This window comes from Pipistrellus hanaki, assembly GCF_964339955.1.
Source record: "Pipistrellus hanaki genome assembly, chromosome: 17".
Lineage (NCBI taxonomy): Eukaryota > Metazoa > Chordata > Mammalia > Chiroptera > Vespertilionidae > Pipistrellus > Pipistrellus hanaki.
Genome location: NC_140519.1, coordinates 40,989,200 through 41,010,612, shown reverse-complemented (window position 1 = coordinate 41,010,612; position 21,413 = coordinate 40,989,200). Strand labels below are relative to the sequence as shown.

At 48.8% G+C, this 21,413-nt stretch overlaps 1 protein-coding gene across 1 annotated transcript; it reads left to right on the top strand.

Moving 5' to 3' along the window:
* Positions 1 to 32: 32 nt before the first annotated feature.
* POP1 (POP1 homolog, ribonuclease P/MRP subunit) lies at positions 33 to 21,043 on the top strand. Its single transcript, XM_084864546.1, has 16 exons — positions 33 to 136; positions 2,039 to 2,182; positions 2,372 to 2,539; positions 3,303 to 3,478; positions 4,407 to 4,655; positions 6,075 to 6,162; positions 6,592 to 6,779; positions 8,336 to 8,592; positions 8,707 to 8,800; positions 9,169 to 9,280; positions 10,120 to 10,239; positions 13,699 to 13,814; positions 15,396 to 15,587; positions 16,761 to 16,915; positions 18,211 to 18,558; positions 20,131 to 21,043. The coding sequence occupies exons 2-16, from the start codon at positions 2,041 to 2,043 to the stop codon at positions 20,798 to 20,800; spliced, it is 3,075 nt and encodes a 1,024-aa protein (XP_084720672.1). The 5' UTR covers positions 33 to 136; positions 2,039 to 2,040; the 3' UTR covers positions 20,801 to 21,043.
* The last annotated feature ends 370 nt before the right edge of the window (positions 21,044 to 21,413 follow it).

The following is a 21,413-nucleotide window of genomic DNA, read 5'->3' as shown; positions in this document are numbered from 1 at the left end:
GCGCCGGGCCACGTGGAGGAGGCAGCGGCCGTACGGCGCATGTGCCATCCAGCTCGCCTGCAGCGCACGTCGCTTTGGAGGGGAGACTGGAGCAGGACCTTGTCATCGTGACCCGGGGAACCCCAGTTTTCCGCAGGTAGGTGGTGAGGGGCTGGTGTTCTCTGGGGGGAGGGAGGGAATAGAGAGAGAGTGAGAGAGAGAGAGTGTGTGTGTGTGTGTGGGGGGGGGCACCTCTCCTCCCCTCTCCTCCTCCTCTCCCCCCGCGGCCCGCCCGCTCCGGGGCCTGTCCTGCCGGCCGCACCGCCTCTGCCCCGGCCTGCAGCTCCCCGAGCCGGTCCTTCGGCTGCATCGCCACACTAGGCGGGGATCGGGCTTGTACCCCCTCTCCTCATGCCCCAAAGCAGCCATTTTCAACCTTCTCATCTCAGGGCACACACCAGCTAATGACTAAAAGCCCGTAGCGCGCACACACACATGTAATTTTTTTTTTTTTGCTGGTCTGACAAAAATAGGTACCATTTTGATTCATTCATACCGGGCAGCAGCTATTGTTGTGCTGGCAGTTGTCACTTTTTACTGACAATCTAAAGGGAGAAGGTCAGCGCCCCTGACTGCATCGTCAGGCTTTGCATATTTTACAGATGATCCTGCGCACACAGGGTTGAAACGCAGGCCTAAAGCAGGAAGCGGGGTCACTCCCCGATGACGCCGAGATCCGGGCGTTTTCCACCTCCCAGCCGCTCCCAGCTTCCTTTCTCTGGTGGTGACTGGGATCTGATTCCAAAAAGGCAGGTAGGGTTCTCGATCCAGCAAATGGCCCCAGGGCTGTTTTCTTGGCAGATACTCACTTGCTGTGTCAAAAGGGGTATTTTTTTTAAAATTCTGCTTATAATGCATTATAGCACGCTTCCCTCTTTCATCTATGTGTGTACGAATGCATTCAGCCAATAGACATTGAGCCCCTCCTTTGTGCAAGGCTCCCTGTTAGGTGCTGGAGATGCCGCCGGGAAAACGCATGTAAGATCCCCTTCCTGCCCTGCTCCTAAAATGCAACGTAAGAAAATCCTGTTTATCCCCCTCATTTTGCCCTGTGTACTGCTCAGGTCTACGCTTTTCTACTTCTGGCTCAAGAACTTTCAGGGCTTTTTCATTGTTTCATAATGTCCTACAGTACAGTTGTGAAATACGGAAATACGTATTAAAAATTTTTTCTTTGTAACAGAACACATACTGTAGGGCATGTGTTGGTGGAAGTTATAGATTATAACTGGTAGGTTATACTATGAGTGAAATTTTTTTATTTTTTTATTTTTTTATTTTTTTTGCTATGAGTGAGTTTTATTTCAAAATAGAAAACAGATGCTTGAAACTATTGAGGGGAAACAAGGGGAGGGTGTCACGTTTGAGAATGACTGAGTAAATCCACCAGGCTCCGCTAGGTTTTTGTCCTTTATTTTTCGCCCTCCAAATTGATTTTTTTTTTTTTTTAGCTGTTACAAGTTAAAGATGCAGCTGGCCTCATCTCAGTAGTAGAAATGAAAACATCAATAATTTATGTTCAGTTTTTGTAGAGGTTATCATATCAGAATAGTGTGTTCTCTATTTCATTGATTCACGTGGCTTCTGTTCACCTAAGAATTTTCATTAAAAGATTAAAAAATATATATTTTTTTATTGATTTTTTTTTTCTTTTTACAGAAAGGAAGGGAGAGGGATAGAGAGTTAGAAACATCGATAAGAGAGAAACATCCATCAGCTGCCTCCTGCACACCCCCCACGGGATATGCCCACAACCAATGTACATGCCCTTGACCGGAATCGAACCTGGGACCCTTGAGTCCGCAGGCCGACGCTCTATCCACTGAGCCAAACTGGCTAGGGCTGGTTATAAATTTCTGTAGTAAATAAATATCATGGTAACATTTTTATATCAATCCACCTCTAAGAAAGACTTATTATATATTGTGTTATGAATATTATACTTATTTTTGAACGGACTTCCCTTTCCCCTGTACTAAATGTCTTACTTTGTTTCCAGAAATGTCTAATGCAAAAGAAAGAAAACATGCTAAGAAGATGAGAAACCAGCCCACCAATGTGACTTTGTCTTCCGGCTTTGTGGCTGACAGAGGGGCGAAGCACCTCAACGGAGGCGGGAAGCCTTTCCAAGCTCAAAAGCCAGGTGAGACACACAGTGCCCTCTCCACTCCTGTTTGGAGCGAGTTGCTCTGGGCACTTCGGTGCCATTCGGCGGACAGGTGCAGAGCGGGGGGGGAAATTTCAGTTCGCCCCAGCAGATGTTCTCCACTGTAATCCTTATTCCTGAGAAGAGTGACATGTTATTTCTTTTTAAACAAAAAAATTACACTAGATCCTTCTTCCGGAACTTCACGACAGCAGCCAGCCAGAGTGGCCCACTACTTGCCCCCGAGGCCTGATGTGAATGAGCAGTCTTCCTCCAAAGTGACGTTTAAGAAGAAGGGAGGATGGAAGGCGGGTCCCGAGGGCGCGTCTCAGGAGATTCCCAAGTACATCACGGGTAGGTATACGTAAAGAAGTGAGGTTTGATGGCATACGAGCTCTTTTCTAACTCCCTTGCTATGCAGCCAGGTTTCTAATGCCCTCGCTCTGTCTCGGCCCTGCCTTCCCTCCCTCTCCCCCTCCTGCTCCAAGCCTTTCTCCCCTCCCTTTGGATTTGGGCCTGATTCTTTCCCTTCTTCAATTCCTCTCCTTTTTCTTACCTCTCTTCTTAAAAGCCTCTATTTGTGAACTGTTCCACTTAAAATAGTTTCTCCACTCTCTCTTAAAGTAGAAAATACCATTTACACCCCTCGGCATGGCATTCTCCAAAGATGAAACCAAATTTAATGCACTTGCAAGGCAACCCAGATCTTTATTTATTTATTTGTTTATTTATTTATTATTTTTTAAAATATTTTTTATTGAATTTTTACAGAGAGGAAGAGAGAGGGATAGAGAGTTAGAAACATCGATGAGAGAGAATCATTGATCAGCTGCCTCCTGCACACCCCCTACTGGGGATGTGCCTGCAACCAAGGTACATGCCCTTGACCGGAATTGAACCCGGGACCTTTCAGTCCACAGACCGACGCCCTATCCACTGAGCCAAACCGGTTTCGGCGGTTTTACAATCTTATAATGCAGAAATACCCACTAATCAGGGGTTAGGTGGGCGGGTGAATCATAAGCTCACATACCTCGAATCTTTTGTTCTTGGGAAATGTCGCAGGCCGGTGCGGATTCAGCCTGGTTCTTGATGACCGTGCTCTTTCCTTCACCAGCGTCTACCTTCGCCCAGGCCCGAGCGGCGGAGATCAGCGCCATGCTGAAGGCGGTGACTCAGAAGTCCTCCAACTCCCTGGTGTTCCAGACCCTGCCGCGGCACATGCGGCGCAGAGCCATGAGCCACAACGTCAGGCGCCTCCCGCGGCGGCTGCAGGAGATCGCCCAGAAGGAGGTGTGCAGTCTGCGTGGCGTAGGGCTTAGGTCCGTCGTTCCTAAGAGAAGATGGGAAGCGTTAACCTAATAGAACTTGTTTAAAATGAAAACCAAAAGCAACAGGCTGACTTGGCATATTTTGTTTTCATGATTTATCCCCCTCCCACCTCCTTATCATCTACCAAATTAGCAAATAGTTGTATATTACAGCTGTTTTTAAATACAACAATTGGAACCCCCCCCCTTTAAAAAATATTTTTATTGATTTTTCAGAGAGAAAGAAACATCAGTAATGAGAATTATTGATGGGCTGCCTCCTGCATGCCCCCTACTGCGGATTGAGCCCACAACCCGGGAATTGAACCCTTGACCTCCTGGTTTAATTGAGCCATGCCAGCAGGCTTGGCTGAACATGAAACCCTTTCTTTTATTTATTTATTTTATTTATTATTATTATTTAATATATATTTTTTTATTGATTTTTTTACAAAGAGAAAGAGAGAGGGATAGAGAGTTAGAAACATCATTGATGAGAGAGAATCATCGATCAGCTGTCTCCTGCTCACCCCCTACTGGGGATATGCCCGCAACCAACATACATGCCCTTGACCGGAATCAAACCCGGGACCTTTCAGTCCACAGACCGACGCTCTACCACTGAGCCAAACCGGTTCCGGCTCTAATATACTCTTAACTGCCACCATAAGCTTGAGTGACGGTGTTGAACATGTTATAACTAGTCTAATCTTCATAGTCCATGAAGCCTGCCCAATTAGTAAGGGGTAGGATGTGCTTCCTTAGGTTTGTCCACCTCTGAAATCTGCCCTCCTCCTATTGCCCCCATCTCATCTTCGTTGGGAAATCACCACGTTAAACATTTAAGCAAACTGAAGTTAGTTTGAGTTCCTAACGCTTCACTTCTGGTTCTGCTTCTCTTGAGACCACAGGCAGAGAAAGCAGTGCATCAGAAGAAAGAGCATTCCAAAAACAAGTGCCACAAAGCCCGAAGGTGTCACATCAACCGGGCGCTGGAATTCAGCCGCAGACAGAAGAAGAGCCGGTGGCTGGAGACGCACATCTGGCACGCCAAACGCTTCCACATGGCCAGGCGCTGGGGCTACTGCCTCGGGGAGAGGCCGACCGTCAAGAGCCACCGGGCCTGCTACCGCGCGATGACAAACCGCTGCCTCCTTCAGGTGTGCTTCCCACTGGGTTTTCTCTTACATTAGTTTAGACTAGGGGTGTCGAACTCAATCAGAGAAGGGGCCAAAATCTAAAATCCAGCCTAAATCGCGGGCCGAATGGTTTACTGAACAGTCATAAACTGACAATGTCATAAACTGACAGCGGAGTGCAGTGATGACAGCGCGGTGCGGGCCACATTTGACCCCTTGACCTCCTGGTTTAATTGAGCCATGCCAGCAGGCGGGCTGGATTTGGCCCGCGGGCCTTGTGTTTGACATATGTGGTTTAGACCGTTTCTGATAGAGACATTAGAATAGTTTGTGGTATGCCAAAGCCCTATCTCCGAGTATTTATTATAAAAATAATTACCGAGCAGGAGCACTTTGCTAGATGCTGGAGATGAAGCGTAAAGGTGCTAGGGGAGACTGGCATGAATCCAACAATCAGCCTAATATGCAATTGTAAGGGATACGTATAATATCATGAGCATTTTTTAATTTTATTTTTTATTTTTTTTTACTAATTCTTTATTTTAAAGGAAGAGTTTTATTGTGGTTTGCTTATGAATCATAGACTATTGTGTATATAGAGCACGTGCTCTATAATTGTACAAATATGACTAATGTTTGATTGTGCTGACCAAATCATTCTCTTAAAAATGCAGTCACTTTCTTCAATTTTTTTAGACATGCTATGTAGTTTATAACCACATGAAGCAAATAATTTGACATATGTTCTTTTATTTTCTATATTATAAAATGCCATATAATTAAATTATTTATAAAGGTCTTCAATGGGTTGAATTTGTTTTCCCAAGTTTTCTGTGTGGCAGTTCTACCATGAGCATTCTTTTTTTTTTTTTTTTTTTTAATACATATTTTATTGATTTTTTACAGAGAGGAAGAGAGAGGGATAGATAGTTAGAAACATTGATGAGAGAGAATCATCGATCAGCTGCCTCTTGTACACACACCATTGGGGATGTGCCTGCAACCAAGGTACATGCCCTTGACCAGAATCAAACCCGGAACCCTTCAGTCCCAAGTCTCTATCCACTGAGCCAAACCGGTTTCGGCCTACCGTGAGCATCTTAACGGCACAAGAAAGCTTCTCTGTGGAAGTGTTGTTTGAGCAGAGCTCTAAGGAATACGAAAGTGGGAGAGTGGGGGAGGCAGAAGGAAGCCCGTTAGCAGGGAAGAATTGACATAAATTCCCTGTCGACAAGAAGGAAGAGAGTCAGAGCAAGGCTGACATTAGGGTGAGGTTAGTTCTAAGGATCGTGCAGGGTTTTGTTGGTCATGCTTGAGATGCATTCGGTAAGCAGTCATTGATCAGTAACAGATACCTGAGAAGCAGCGGTGGACCCTGAGCAATGTTCTCTCTCTCTCTCTCCCTCTCTCCCTCTCTCCCTCTCTCCCTCCTCTCTGCAGGATTTATCCTATTACTGTTGTTTGGAGTTGAAGGGCAAAGAGGAAGAAATACTGAAGGCACTTTCTCCAATGTGTAGCATAGACACAGGTAAACCTTTCAAATCTGATTCCTATATCGGTCTGATTATTGTATGAAGAAGTGTCGGCGCTATAAACCTTTGGAAATTTACACGTACATGAAAATGCCTGAGAATTTTTGTTCTCCATGGGCTGTTCGTTAAAGGAAAGCTCTGGGTGGCTTTTACATCAGTTCTCACGTTGTCAAGTGTCAAGTGAGAAGACCATGATGCTGACGGGGTGAATTGAGGTGGGCAGAAACTGAAAACTGATTAAGCCACTCATTCCATAAAATATGTATTGAGAGCTTCCCGGGTGCCGCTTTGATCCAGGCGGTGACCAGAACCTGGACTTTGCCCCTGTCCCGGAGAGAGACAATAAGTACTGGTCCAGCTGTCAGGACAGACCACTGCAGCCTCAGCGCTTGGAAACAGTGGGATTTTGTTCTCGTTTTCGCCAGGGTTGACGTTTGCAGCCGTTCACTGCTTGTCCGGAAAGCGCCAGGGGAGCCTCGTGCTGTACCGGGCGCATCAGTACCCCCGCGGCATGCTGGGGCCCGTGTCCTTTCTCTGGAAGGCGGGCAGGACCCCCGGGGACGCCCCCGAGAGCAGGCAGCTGTGGATCTGGCTCCACCCCACGCTGAAACAGGTACCGTCCCCGATGTGTTTCCCCATCACTCGATCCTGCATTCTTTTTTTTTTTTTTTTTTTTTTAATATATTTTATTGATTTTTTTTTTACAGAGAGGAAGAGAGAGGGTTAGAGAGTTAGAAACACCGATGAGAGAGAATCATCCATCAGCTGCCTCCTGCACCCCCCTACTGGGGATGTGTCCGCAACCAAGGTACATGCCCTTGACCGGAATCAAACCTGGGACCCTTCAGTCCGCAGGCCGACGCTCTGTCCACTGAGCCAAACCGGTTTGGGCTCTGCCATTCTTGATGACTGTTGGAAATCAGCACCATAGACATTTAAGTGGCGTAAAGATTTGGCTGGTAGCTAGGCATTCGAATGGAGGGAGGAAGGTTGCGTGTATTTTAAATGAAGCAGATCTTGACCCCTCACGTTTTAGTAAGCTGTAAGTAGAGATGAAAACCGACCTTATTAGACAAAGGGCTTGGATGTTGCCTGTGGATGAGTGCTTTCACCGAGCCTGAATTGGCTCCCTGGTTGGTGTCTAGGTGCTTGGTAGAGCCTGTTTGATGAGAAGTTGTTTTAATTAATTCTGAAGATTTTTAATACTGCGTGTAGCTTAGTCTCTCTCTTTTTCTTTTTTAGTATACTCACTACTTTTATATGGTAGATGGTAAATTTTCTCCTTAAACTCCCTCCCTCCCTTCCTTCCTTCCTTCCTTTCTTTTCTTCTGATCTTTGTTTGAGAGGGAGAGAGGGAAACATCGATGTGAGAGAGAAACATTGACCATTTGCCTCCTGCACACACTCTGACCAGGACCGAACCTGTAACTTGGGCATGTGCCCTGACCAGGAATCAAACCCGCTACCTTTTGATGAACAGGATGATGCTCCAACCAACTGAGCCACATCAGTCAGTGCTTAACCTCATTTTAAAATATTTGGTCAGAGCAGTCATGTTATTTTCATTAATCTTTGGCAGAATCCTTTTTTTTTTTTTTTTTTTTTTTTTGTGCCAAGTGCCCTGCACTACTCACAAAAACCAAAACACTATTAAAAATTATATATATATAATTTTTTTTAATTGTTTTTTTACAGAGAGGAAGGGAGAGGGATAGAGAGTTAGAAACATCGATGAGAGAGAAACATCAATCCGCTGCCTCCTGCACACCCCTACTGGAGATGTGCCCGCAACCAAGGCACATGCCCTTGACCAGAATTGAACCCGGGACCTTTCAGTCTGCAGGCTGATGCTCTATCCACTGAGCAAAACTAGTTTTGGCCAAAACACTATTTTGATAATGATGAATTTAGTTTTTGTTTATTAAAGAGACTTAAAGTATTCTAATTATTAAAAATATTAAAACAACCTAGCATTTATGAAAAAAAACAGATATTGGAAGCCTGACTGAACATTTATTACTTTAAGAAGTTATTTGAATTTAGTTTAATTTGCGAAGGAATGAAAATGTAATTTTTTAAAGGGGGAGAGGGAATAAACTAAACCACATTAAATTTGTAACGTATTTGCCTTTTAAACTTCAAAAGTAAGATGTTTACGTACATCCTTAGGATATTTTAGAGGAAATCAAAGCCGGGTGCCAGTGTACGGAACCGGTCACATCAGTTACCTGCCTCCCTGAGCCCCTTCCGACACCAGCCCGAGAGAAAAGCCCAATGAAGCCTCCCGATGAGAATACTGGCAAGAAAAGAAAGCGGAAAGACGACGGAGAAGACGCCGCACCGGTTAAAAAGTTTGTTGGGGACGGAACCAGAGAGGCCCATCAGCCGCGATCTTGGAGCTCCCCGGCCACCGGCATCATGATCAGGTACAGGGGTGCGTTCGCTCAGAACCTGTGCGGGCTTCCTCTGTGTGTGCCCACGGCCGCTGCCGCCATACAGAGCGCGGACGTTCCCATGGTAAGACTCTCTCTCTCTCTCAGTGACCTGACGATGGAGATCAACAGGTTCCGCCTGATCGGCCCCCTCTCCCACGCCGTGCTCACCGAGGCTCTGCAAGCTGCCGCCGTCCCCACCGTAAGATCCAAGGCGACCGTCACGATAGGTCCCAGTCGTGTCTTCCCTCGCACACCTGTGACACCTCACATGCCGTTTGAACATGTCAGGCCTGGGCCTGTAAATGCTTATTTCCCTCTGTATGCTTAGGATCGAGGACTTTGTCCTCCTCTCTTGGATGGAAAAGTCTAAATGAATGTGATCAGTGAATAGACGTGTTCTTACCGAAGGACGAGTGTTATTCTCGCAGCTTGCGAGTTTGCAGGAGGGCCTCACCCTCTGCTCCATAAACAGGCAACAGAGCCCTTAAAATCCCCGAGTGTGCGGGGATCAGTATCCCAACCATATCGAGGTTATGATGTCTGACTCGCTGTTCGTCTGGTAAACAGGAGGGAGAGGACACAGAGGACACTCCTCACCGCTGGTGGATTGATGCCTGTAAGAATCCTGACCGGGTTTCCCTGCACCACAGACAGGAGGCCGTGTTTGACTTGTTGGGAGGTACGCGCAGGGGGTGCTGGGTTGTCCTGGGGAAGGAGGGGCTGTGGGAAGAGGGTGAGAAGGTGCCTTCCTATAATGGTGCTTTTTAACTTTAATTCTTGGTTGTCATATAGCAAGAAAGCAGGTCAGAGAGGGAATAGTGTAAACCCTATTTGAGTTTGCTTAGGAAACAGCAAACAAATGAGATGTTAGTATTCTAAGTAGCTGGCATTCTGATGTTATGGTAAGTGCATATACCAGGTACTAAACTGAAATTGATTCTTACGTAGACATTAGTGCTTTGGTGTGTAAAGCTACTATAGTCATCAATGGGAGAAACAAGTTTATGTTGTAAAATATCTATAATGTTAAATGAATGTTTTTCATAAAGAGAAAGTTTCTCTTTATGAATGTTAATTTATCCTCTAAAAGTATCAATGGGGGAAAAAGGAAAAACGTGGTTTTTTTTTTTTTTTTCTGTTGTTCATCTTCACCTGAAGATATTTTTTTCCATTGATTTTTAGAGAGAGAGTAGGAGGGAGGGAGAGAGAAAGAGAGAAACATCGATGGGAGAGAGACACATGGACAGGTGGCCTCCTGCCTGTGCCCAAACAGGGCTAGTGATCACACCTGCAATCCAGGTACATGCCCTTGACCCGACATCGAACCGGGAACCCTTCGGTGGTAGGGCTGATGCGCTAACATTTAGCTTTACCGGAAAGTGTGGAAATACGTGTTTTCAAATAAAATAGCCCAAGATGAAAGTTTCATTAGAAAAATTTGAAAAATACAAGCAAATATGTATACATTGTGAATGCCTCTTTTTAAACTTGTGTTTTATTGTTTGTTTGTTGTTTAAGGAATAACATCACCAGCAGAAATTCCAGCAGGTACTATTCTGGGACTGACAGTTGGGGATCCTCGAGTAAATTTGCCTCAGAAGAGGTCCCAAGTTTTGCCCAATCCAGAAAAATGCCAAGGTAAAGTTCATGGAGCATTCCTGGTTTTCTTGCTATTTTGAGCAGTCTAGTCCCAGTTCTGTTAGTGACACCTGTGCAGGAATTACCTGTCTATTTTCAAGGTGATCATGGTCACTGGAGCTGTGTTTGGGGGTCTCTTTTAGCTGTGCAACATGTAGCCTGATCCTTATGTTCATGTCATTGCTAGTACCTAGTAAAACTCACCTTTCTGTCAAACGGGTTCTCTGAAATGCCTGGCATTTCAGAATTTTCATATGAGGAAGGGAAGTGCACCTGCAGCTGGTCTTGTGCTCATTGGAAGCCTCTGTCTGACCAAACAGATGATCCAGGTTCGAATCCTGGCAAGGCCATCCCAGGTGCTGAAGGTAAGATGTCTTGGTTTAGACTCTACAGTGGAGTGGCCTGAGGGAGTTGTGTGGCTGGAGTGGCATAGGAAGGGGTGTAGGATTGGCTAATATTTCAGTCTGATCTGGGACATGCATCAGTTGTGATAATGTCTTACTATATCTGCTGTCATTTAAGTATGGTTATTTGGAAGAATCATTAAAAATTTACCTTGTAAATTTTTGGAGAAAAAAACTATAGGTGTGTGTTATAATGACTACAATTTTTTTTAGCCTCCATGCATAGTTAGATAGCTTATTAAGGGCTTAGTAAATGATTCTATCAGAATGCCACACGAAAGGGGGATTGAGTGAGAGGAATTTGAAGATGTATCGGTAAGTTAGTTAATTATAGAGTCTCGGACTTTAATCATTGAGGTGTTGCCTCTTTTCTTTTTCAGTAGCAATGTGCTCTGGTGCATCCAGAAAACTGCAGCATCAGCTACACCATTAAATGGTGACTCCCATCATGGCCTTAAAACTGTAATTTAATTCTACTCAGTTTCTCTCGCTTCCTCAAATTCTTTTTTAAAATAAGGAAGTTTTATATTTAAATGCTTTCTAAGGCTTTTATATTAATACTAGAGGGGTTCCCTCAGCTTGGCCTGCAGGGTTGGGCTGAAACCAGCTCTCTGATATCCCCTGAGAGGCCCCGGATTGTGAGAGGATGCAGGCCAGGCCGAGGAACCCCACCAGTGCATGATCGGGGCTGGAGAGGGATGTGGGAGGTTGGCCAGCCAGGGAAGGACCACAGGAGGGCTCTAGGGCGTGTCTGGCCTGTCTCCCTCAGTGATTGGCCAGATCCCAGAAGCAAGCTAACCTGCCGGTTGGCGTGTCTGCCCCCTCATGGTCAGTGCACATCATAGCAAGTGGTTGAGTAGCCTTAACATATCCTTAGCACATTATGCTTTGATTGGTTGAACAGCCGACTGGTCGACTGGACACTCAGCATATTAGGCTTTTATTATATAGGATTATTATATAGAATGAATTGGTTCAAAGAAAATGAAAGTTTCTCAAACATTTAATTTCTATTATAAAAGCTTATCATTTTTGTTAGTCATTGTAGACTTTCATTAAAACCTACTTTAAGTAATTTCTTTGAAGAATATTGATTGGCATGTGAGCTAGATAAAGAAGCAAACTTTTGAGAGATCCAAGATGGCAGCTGAGTAGGTGGAAGTACACTGCCGTTCTCCCAGGATCAAACTATAATTACAGCGAGCTATAGAAGAATCATCCTGAGTAACCAATTGAAGACTGGCTGAAAAGAAGTCTTCTAACCACGGATTTGCAGAAGAAGCCACAGCAAGGCCGTTAGGAAGGGCAGAGAGACAAAGAGGGCTCACCCCGCTCCCACGGGCTCTGGCCGAGGTTCCAGAGGGATGTCTCAGCTGTGGGGGCTTCTCCCTGAGAAGCATGAGGCCTACCCCCCCCTGCCAGGCTCCCAGCCCACAGCAACAGGGCCCGGAAGAGGTGCCCACGTAACATCTGCCCTGGGAAAAGTAACAGGGTTTGTGTCCGCCAGAAAGAGATGGGAGACCTCTAGCAGAGATGCGGGCACCCTCTTAAAGGACCAACGCACAAAATGTTGTTTGTAGCCGCTCACCCTGTGCTCCAGGGGAGGGGGGTGGAGTGGACTAGAGCTGTGTGAGGAAAGACTGGAGTTTGTGGCTCGGGAGGGAGCCGAAGGGAAAGCCACTGGTGGTCCCTCTGTGGAGTCCATCTCCCACACCGCAGATGCTTTCTCTGTTCTGTGCAGTGCTCCCCACCTTGTAGAATCAGCCTGTTGGGGAAAGCAACAGCCAAACCTTCTGGGCTCCCTCTCGCCCCACTCTGTGGAGCTTGCGCTCTGCTGAGGAGGATAGCCAGAGGCCCTTTCAGGGCCCGAGTCTCACAGGCAGCCAGCAGGGAGGTGGGTCTTGGGATGTCTTGGGACTTCTGCTCACCTGACCCAGGCCTGGTGATGGTAAAAGCCTGCCTGGGGGCACAGCTTGGTCCTTCCCAGGCCCAACCCTGGCAGCCACAACTTGTGGATTGCTTACAGTTCCGAACAGGTTGCTCAGGGTACGTCTCAGGCAGCGTCTGACCTTGGCCTGCAGCAGAGAGCCCCTCCCGAGAAGCTCAGAACCAACGCACCCAGTCAACATGAGGGCAGGATGACAAGCTGCACATCCAGAGGGGATGTCGGCAGGCACCAAGCCCTGCTGAGGCGAATCTGCTTCGTGTAGTCAGCCCACGCACTGCGGCTTGCATGTCACCGTCAGGCGGCCTGAGGGTGGGTCCCATGCACGAACGGGCCAGTGGCAGCCAAGACTCCGTTGCAGCAGGAGGGCCCACATCACCCACCCGCGGGATGCTTCTGGAGCCTCCGCTCCGGTGACCAAGGAGACTGCACCACTGGACCCCACAGGACACCTGCTGCATAAGGACTCCCCCGAGACGGAGTCACAGCACATCTATCTGATACTAACACGCAGAGGCAGACACAACGGGGAGACCTCCCCTAACCCCTCTCAGAATGGCTCTCGTCAATAAATCCACGGACAAGCGCTGGTGAGGCTGCGGAGAAAAGGAAACCTTCGTGCCCTGCTGGTGGGACTGCAGATGGGTGCGGCCACTGTGGAAAGCAGCGTGGAGTTCCCGCAAGAAGTAAACATGGAACTGCCTCCTGACCCAGCGAGTCCACACACACACACACACACACGCATATGGAACATGGCTTGTGCTGTCATTGCGTATTATCACTTGCCTCTGCAGTGGTTCCTAGACTTCGATTACCTTAGCCATGGAATTAGGTGGTTATTTAAAGGCAATTGTTTAAAAAGAAAAAAAAAAAAAAGGCAATTGTGTTTATGTCTTCTCCATTAAAAATAAATGTTCAAAAAGTACGTTTAGGAGCCTTTGCTACTTCACAGATCATGAAACCAACGGTAAGAATAATCCCTAGTCCAGTATCTTCTTCTAGAGCCGTAAGTGCCTGTCAGATGTTTTCCTGAAACCGCGGGCCACGTTTAGGCTTTGACCCCGTTGACCTGAAGGATGTGGTTTGAAGGCTCTTTCTTTTCCCTCTTAGATAATGAGCAAGTTAGACAGCTGCGCCTGGAGGGTGTGCCCGCGGAGTGCGCGCATAGCTTTCTTTGGAACCACGCTATCTGTAAGAGTGTCACAGAGAATAAAATGTCGGATCAGGTAACTAATGGTGTAAGGGTTGTTGGTAGAGTCGTGAAGACAGGTTGAAGTTCATCACTCGAGAGAACATGAAGGTTACTTTGTACTTCATAGAGTCCCACCGGCTTCCTTTTCTTTTCAGACAATTTACTGTCCCTTACTTATGATCTATACTTTGGGGTTTGTTTGTTTGTGTTTTTTGTTTGTTTGTGTGTGTGTTTTCTGTTCGTGAAGAACCCCTAGAAAAAGTTAACACAAAGACTTTTTCTTTCTTTTAAAAAATATATATATATTTTATTGATTTTTTACAGAGAGGAAGGGAGAGAGAGAGAGAGCTAGAAACGTCGATGAGAGAGAAACATCGACTGTGCTGGAGTATATTTATTTACCTGGAGGGTAAAATTGGCAAGACTCAGTGGTTGATTGGGAGGTGGACGGTGAGAAAGGAGGAGACGGTCTGGTTTGGGTTTAGGAGCTCAGCTAGAAGAGAGCCAGCGCCGTCTCTTACCTGTCCCAACTGCTTCCCGAGTCCCGGAAAGGCGTTTGGCACACAGCAGGTGCTCAGGGCATATCTGAATGGAAGAGTAAATGAATGGACAGTAGATGTTTGAACGGGCGAATGAATGAGGGAACGAACAGCATGGTGGCATCAGATGGCGGGGAGAGAAAGCAGCGGGAAGGACGAGTTTGATCCCGGATCATGGAGTTTGAGGGGCCTCAAGATGTCCAGGAGCAGACGTGCAGGGGAGAGAGGTTTCGATCCCAGGAGCAGAAGTCGGGGTGAAAGAGGGAGGTTTTTGGAATGACCAACACGTAGATGGCGGCAGTAACTCAGGAAGGAGAGAGGGAACAGGGACGAAGGAGACTCGGGATCTGGCCCTGGCGGGAAGGCATCGGCGAGGCAGCAGAGGGATGCAGCGTGGGGCCGCCCTCGGATAGCTTCTCAGTTGAGTGAGCGGTAGGCCCCTCCCTACCCGTTCGTCTCTGCGAACAGCTGGCCAGGGAAGTCTGAGAGAAGGCTAGCCCCTCCCTACGGTCTACCTGACACGTAATTTATAGCACCTTCTTCTTTACTTTTATTTATTTTTAGGGGGTGGAGGTGGGGGTGGAGGTGGTGGGCACCTTCTATTTTGAATCCTTAAGACTGGGTGAGAAATTGTCTCAAGAGCCAGAGTACTCTTCCACTTGCCCTTCCTTGGAGAAGTTGTTCATTGTGGGGGGTTTTTTTTGTTTTGTTTTTTTTTTAACTTCGTGACAAATCTTAGCCAGAGTAAATGTAGGGACAGAGGATCAAAATCTAAGATGAACCCTGAGCTAAGAAATCATTAGTGGAATGCATGTGTATTTTATAACTTCGAATCCTCTAGTATATTCTTGCCCATGTTGAAGATAATTTGCCATTTCTACCAAAACACTTGTACAAAGGAAAATCGCCGAAGGAGGGACTCCTTTGTACTTAGAAATATCTCACCTGTATGTTTTCGTTGTGTTTTGTTTTTTTTCCCCTTGCTTTTTACAAGAGCATGCAACGTAGAGGGAGACCCCGTAGCATCTCCCGGAAGACTCGGGTTGTTTGTCTTGAACGGCTCTCTCCCGCTCTAGGACTTAAACCGGAAGAGAAGTGAGCTGCTGGTGCCCGGGTCACGGCTGGTCTTAGGTGCCCACGAGTCGAAGATCCCGCTGCTTCTGGTCCACCAGCCGGGACGGGTGACCGGCGACGGCCGGCGTGGCTGGGGGAGTGGCTGGGACGTGCTGCTTCCCAAGGGCTGGGGCATGGCTTTCTGGATCCCGCTCGTAAGTGACCTTCTCCTTCCGACCAGGGGTTTCGACATCTAAAATACATTCACAATCTGGACCCAGGGCTGGCAGTGTCCCAGCCTTTACGCACACCTTAGAAACGGAGTGCTGTTTTCCTGCCCTCTGAGCTAAATTCCTGATTCAAGATCTTTCCCAAGGGTTTTTATTAATAAGAGTTGTGCTGACATATTGTTGTGAATATTTGAGGTTTTAAGGGTGGCCTGATTTTTTAAAAATTTTAATTACTTATTTTCACATATATGTGTATATATTATTTATTTCAAAGGGGAAGGGAGAGAAGAGAGAGAGAGAGAGAGAGAGAGAGAGAGAGAGAGAAACATCAATGGTGAGAGAGAATCATTGCTGGGCTGCCTCCTGCCCCACACTGGAGATCGAGCCCACAGCCCAGGCGTGTGCCCTGACCGGGAATCGAACCGTGACCTCCAGGTTCAGAGGTGGACACTGAGCCACGCAGGCCGGGGGAGTGGGGATATTTTAAGACGGTTCTAATGTTTAAATGACGAGATATTGCAAGCACACGAAGAAAGGACAGATGTGGACACAATGAGCCCTGTGTTCCCTGCACCTGCCCCCCAGCCTTCCCGTCGCAGCCTTCCCGGGAAGCAGCCCGCATCCCTCTCCAGTTCCAGCCCTCCCTCCCTCTCCAGCTCCAGCCCTCCCTCCCTCTCCAGCTCCAGCCCTCCCTCCCTCTCCAGCTCCAGCCCTCCCTCCCTCTCCAGCTCCAGCCCTCCCTCCCTCTCCAGCTCCAGCCCTTCCTCCCTCTCCAGGTCCAGAATCGCTGCTCTGGTTTTGGTGTTCGTCATTACCATGCGTGTTTTTGTGGCTCCTTAAAGCATGCTTGTGCCCCTCCCACCCCCCCAAAAAATAACTAGATTCAGCGTGTTTTTAACCTTACGTACCTCACTGTGCGTAGGCTTTTGCAACCTGCTATACCTACTCAGCCTTGAGGTTTCCCCACATTGATTGGTGAAGCTCCATTCCATTTATTTTCACTCGGGTACGGCGGCTCACTCCAGGCTTTTCCCACACTTGGCTTATCCCTTCTCTTTAGGTGCTCATTTAGGTTGCTTCCCATCCACGCCCTGCGGACAGGTAAGCACTGTCCCTTGGCGCTGGCCGCTGACAGGGCGCGCTGGGCTTGTCTTCCAGATCTACCGCGGGGCGAGAGCGGGAGGCTTAAAGGAGACGGCGGTGCATTCCCAGTATAAAGGCTCGCCTTCCATCCCAGGGGACTTCCCAGACTGCTCCGCTGGGACTCTCTTTGCCGAAGAGCAAGCCAAGACTCTTCTGGAAAAGTACACACGGTAAGAAGCTGCCTTCTCGAGGTGGGGAGTGTCTTCGGGGGAAGAGACGTACGTGCCTCCTCACGTCGGTCAATAACGGCTTAGGTAACTCTTACCTACAATGTGGAGTTTTCGTTCAGCGTTACCGAGACATGAATACGTCAGGAGACTGCCTGTGTCTGGTGTGTGTAGGCCCGTCCAGATCATGATCCCTTTCCGTGGCCATTTGCTTATGTTGAGGATGGCGGACGCCTACACTGTGGACATGAGTCCCCACCCCCCAGCCCTGCCCCTCTCAAAACCGGAATGGGATTTTTTTTATACCTGATTATAGAGATAACACATCTGAAATTTCAGTGAAAGGGTGAAAACATAGAAACATGCTTTATACACTGGAGCAGAAAAAGACCACGCGGCGTGCCACCATTGTGTAAACGTGGGTAAAAAATGAAAGAAATAGGGCCGTGTCTGCTTCTGTGCGCATGGCGCGTCTCTGCGAGGATGTGAGAGAGACTGGTTTGATGCTGTCTCTGGAGGGCAGCTGGTCCCTGGGGGTCAAGGGTGAGAGAAAACCCTCACCACCACACCTGAGGGCTGAGAGCCGGTCCACACGCACGGGCGTCATCTTGCAGCCCCGGGGTTGTGCAGTGGCCACGGGCTGCTTGGTGGACGCATTATCTATCGGAATAAAAACCAGAAGAGACAGGAAAGCAGGGCTGGTACAGCTGGTTGTTGTTCTTTACCAGAGGCCTGGTGCACTAATTCATGCACGGGCGGGGTCCCTCGGCCTGGCCGGCGATCGAGGCCTATTGGGGAGCCAGCCAGCCAGGGGGAGGGGCCCTGGGAGGTTGGCTGGCCAGGGGGAGGGGCCCTGGCAGGCTGGCTGGCTGGTTGGCTGGCAGGGGTTAGGAACTGTGGGAGGTCGGCCAGCCAGCTGGGGGAGGGGCTGTGGGAGGTTGGCCTGCTACCCCCCTGATCGGGGCCAATGGGGGAGCTGGCCAGGCAGGGGCCGTGGGAGATTGGCTGTGGGAGCACACTGACCACCGGAGGGCAGCTCTTGCGTTGAGGAGCATTGGCCCCCTGGTGGTCAGTGCGCATCATAGCGACTGGTCAACTGGTTGTTCGGTCGTAATGGTCGCTTAGGCTTATATATATATATATATATATATATATATATATATATATATAGATTACTCAGAAAACTTTCTTTTCTAAGTTTATTTTCTTAAATAGAGATACGGTACGGCGGTCACACTTATTTTAACCGCCCCATCCTAAATTATTCAGAATCGGCTCCCCTCTCTGGTTTCCATTAGACGCCCTCCTGCAAAACGGCCCAACTACGTGAAGCTGGGCAGCCTGGCGCCGTTCCGCCCGCCCTGGGAGCAGCTGACGCGAGACTGGGAGTCGAGAGCCCGGGCCCAAGAGGAGCTGTCCGGGGTGTCCTCCCCGAGCGGCGGCCAGAGCGGCTCCCTCTCCCTCGGAGACCGGGCGCCCCGTGCCCCCACGCCCGGGCGAGCTCCCCGGGGGGCTGGTGGAGGGGGCACGGCCCCGCGCGGCTCCCGGGAGCCCGAGGAAGCGATGGACACGGAGTGCCCCGCCCCGGCCGGCACGGAGCGGGCCCCGGGCCAGGACGCCCGCGGCCCACGCTTCTGCGTCCTCAGGTGAGTGCGCACGGCTTCCCGGGACGTTCCGGGATCTGGGTCATCTCTGCTAATGCCAGCCAGGCCCCGGGGGTAACCCTGACCACGGCTCCTTGGTGCAAGGCCCACGTGACGTTTTGGACTCGGAGACCCCCCAGGGACACGGCTCCATTACATGAGATGCTAACGTACAAGCTGATTGGAAAAGCTCTCACCCGTGGACCCAAACCAAGAGAGTTTTTCTGCCAACATGGTTCCGTTAGTTAGTCTGCCCGCAGAGCTGGACTTCCGTGAATGTATGTGAGGGGACGGTCCCAGCACGCCCCAAACCAGCACTGTTTGCTGTAAATCACTGAGTCAGGTTTATCGTCATTCCTTCTGAACGATCTGGATTTGTGGCCGGTTAGGTACCGATTCATTGTACTTTTGTCATATCTGGCGATAAAATGTGTTCTGCTCAGTCCTGCTGCAGGCATTACATTTTGCTTATCGGTCACCCTTTATTCTGTTATTTATTTATTTATTTATTTCTCTGATTTTTATAAGAAGCACTCACCCTTCTTGCCTTATTCTTTTTTTTCCATGTAACTCCCTTAGAGTTTCTTCTTAAAAAAAAAAAAAAAAATATATATATATATATATATATATATATATATATATATATTTTAAACATACTTTATTAATCAAATTTCAAACAGTTTTTTGTTGTAAACTTTTAAAAAATATATATATTTTATTGATTTTTTTACAGAGAGGAAGAGAGAGGGATAGAGAGTTAGAAACATTGATGAGAGAGAATCATCGATCAGCTGCCTCTTGCACACCCCATACTGGGGATGTGCCCGCAACAAGGTACCCTGTTTCCCTGAAAATAAGACTGTCTTATATTAATTTTTTCTCCCAAAGTTGCGCGAGGTCTTATTTTCAGGGGATGTCTTATCTTTCCATGCGCTAGGTCTTATTTTCGGGGAAACACGGTACATGCCCTTGACCGGAATCGAACCTGGGACCTTTCAGTCCGCAGCTCTGTCCACAGCCAAACCGGCTAGGGCCTTTAGAGTTTCTTTTTAATAAAAATATCAAGTTCCTCCTTAATCCTCTCACTGTGATTCCAGCCTTCGATTCTACCCACTGTCTTAGTTTTCTCTGCCTTCAGCTTCTTAAACCTTTAGTCTTTCTGTCTCCGAAGAGTAGACACACAAGACACATAAAATATGAATATAAAAAAATGCATTGATGTTTATTTTTAATTTCTTAACATGGATGGAGTTTTGATCCTTTCCCACAGAGTATAAAAATTAACTTAGCCGAAACCGATTGGGCTCAGTGGATAGAGCGTCAGCCTGCGGACTGAAAGGTCCCGGGTTCGATTCCAGCCAAGGGCATGTATCTTGGTTGCGGGCACATCCCTAGTGGGAGGCAGCTGATTGATGTTGTCTCTGTTATCAATGTTTCTAACTCTTTGTCCCTCTTTCTTCCTCTCTGTAAAAAAATCAATAAAATATATATTTTTAAAAATTAACTTAACTCACGCGATGCCTAATCTTCTAACTGCATATTTTCTCCTTGAACAAAACACCCTCCCCCGTGTAGGAGCAGAGCGGCGCTGAAGCAGCTGTCCGCCTGGTGCCGGCCCGGCTCCGGGGACGGACGGGCGGCCCGGCGAGCTCCCGGCAGGGGCCAGCAGGAGCTGAGCCCCGAGGCCCGCGGCTCCCTCCTGGCCCGCTTCCCCCGGGCCCTGGTGTGGGTCAGCCTGGCCCTGCCCGGCAAGGGCAGCCCCGAGCCGCACGCCACCATCTGCGTCCCGGCCGAGGAGGACCTCCTGCAGCTCCGCCGGGACCCACTGTATCCCGGGCCCCAGGAGCCCAAGCACAGCGACCCGTTCAAGAGCCAGACCCGCCGGCGGAGGGAGAGGAGGGGCCGGGGGGAGGGCAGGCGCCCCGGGCCCGCGGCCCCGGAGGAGGGCCGGGCCGAGGGGGACCCAGCCAAGGGGGCCCCGGCTCCTGCCCCTGCTCCGACCCTGGGCCTGTGGCCCGGCCCGCTCCCCGACGTGACCGCTCACTGCTCCCGCGCCCTCCTGGGCTTCGTCACCCAGGGCGACTTCTCCATGGCCGCGGGCGGCGGGGGCGCCCTGGGCTTTGTCAGCCTGACGGGCCTGCTGGCCATGCTGTCCGGCCAGGCGGCCGCCGAGCGGGGCCTGGTGCTGCTGCGGCCGCCCGCCTCCTCGCAGTACCGGCTGGCCAGGCTCGCCGTGGAGGTGTGACGGCTTCTGTTTTGAAATGACACATGAGACTCCTTGGAAACGAGAATTAAAAAAAAATAATAATAAAAAATAAAAGGCCAAAACCGGTTTGGCTCAGTGGATAGAGCATGAGCCTGCGGACTCAAGGGTCCCAGGTTCGATTCCGGTCAAGGGCATGTACTTTGGTTGCGGTCACATCCCCAGTAGGGGGTGTGCAAGAGGCAGCTGATCAATGATTCATCATCGATGTTTCTAACTCTGTTCCTCTCTTCAAAACAAAAATCAATAAAATATATTAAAAACAAAAACACACACACCTAGAACTTTGGAGTTATATTACCTGTTCTTTTCCAAGAAAAAAACTTGCCGGTATGAATTGTGCCATGAAAACTGGGAGAATAGTTGATACCACGTTGTTTTTGTTTCCAATGGAGTAAATATTTCCCCTCTGAACATTCAGCCTGCCAGTCGCTGGGGTTGTGTGGCGATTTGCTCATGAATATTTAAAAGGAGACCCAGGTCCGTGGTTCTCCCAGGCCGGGGCGGGTGTGGCATGGAAGCGGGTGGATCTCCCGTTGGCCCCAGCCTGTGGGTCAGCCCCGCGGGCCCGGGGGCGGAGCCACCCCCGAAGGCC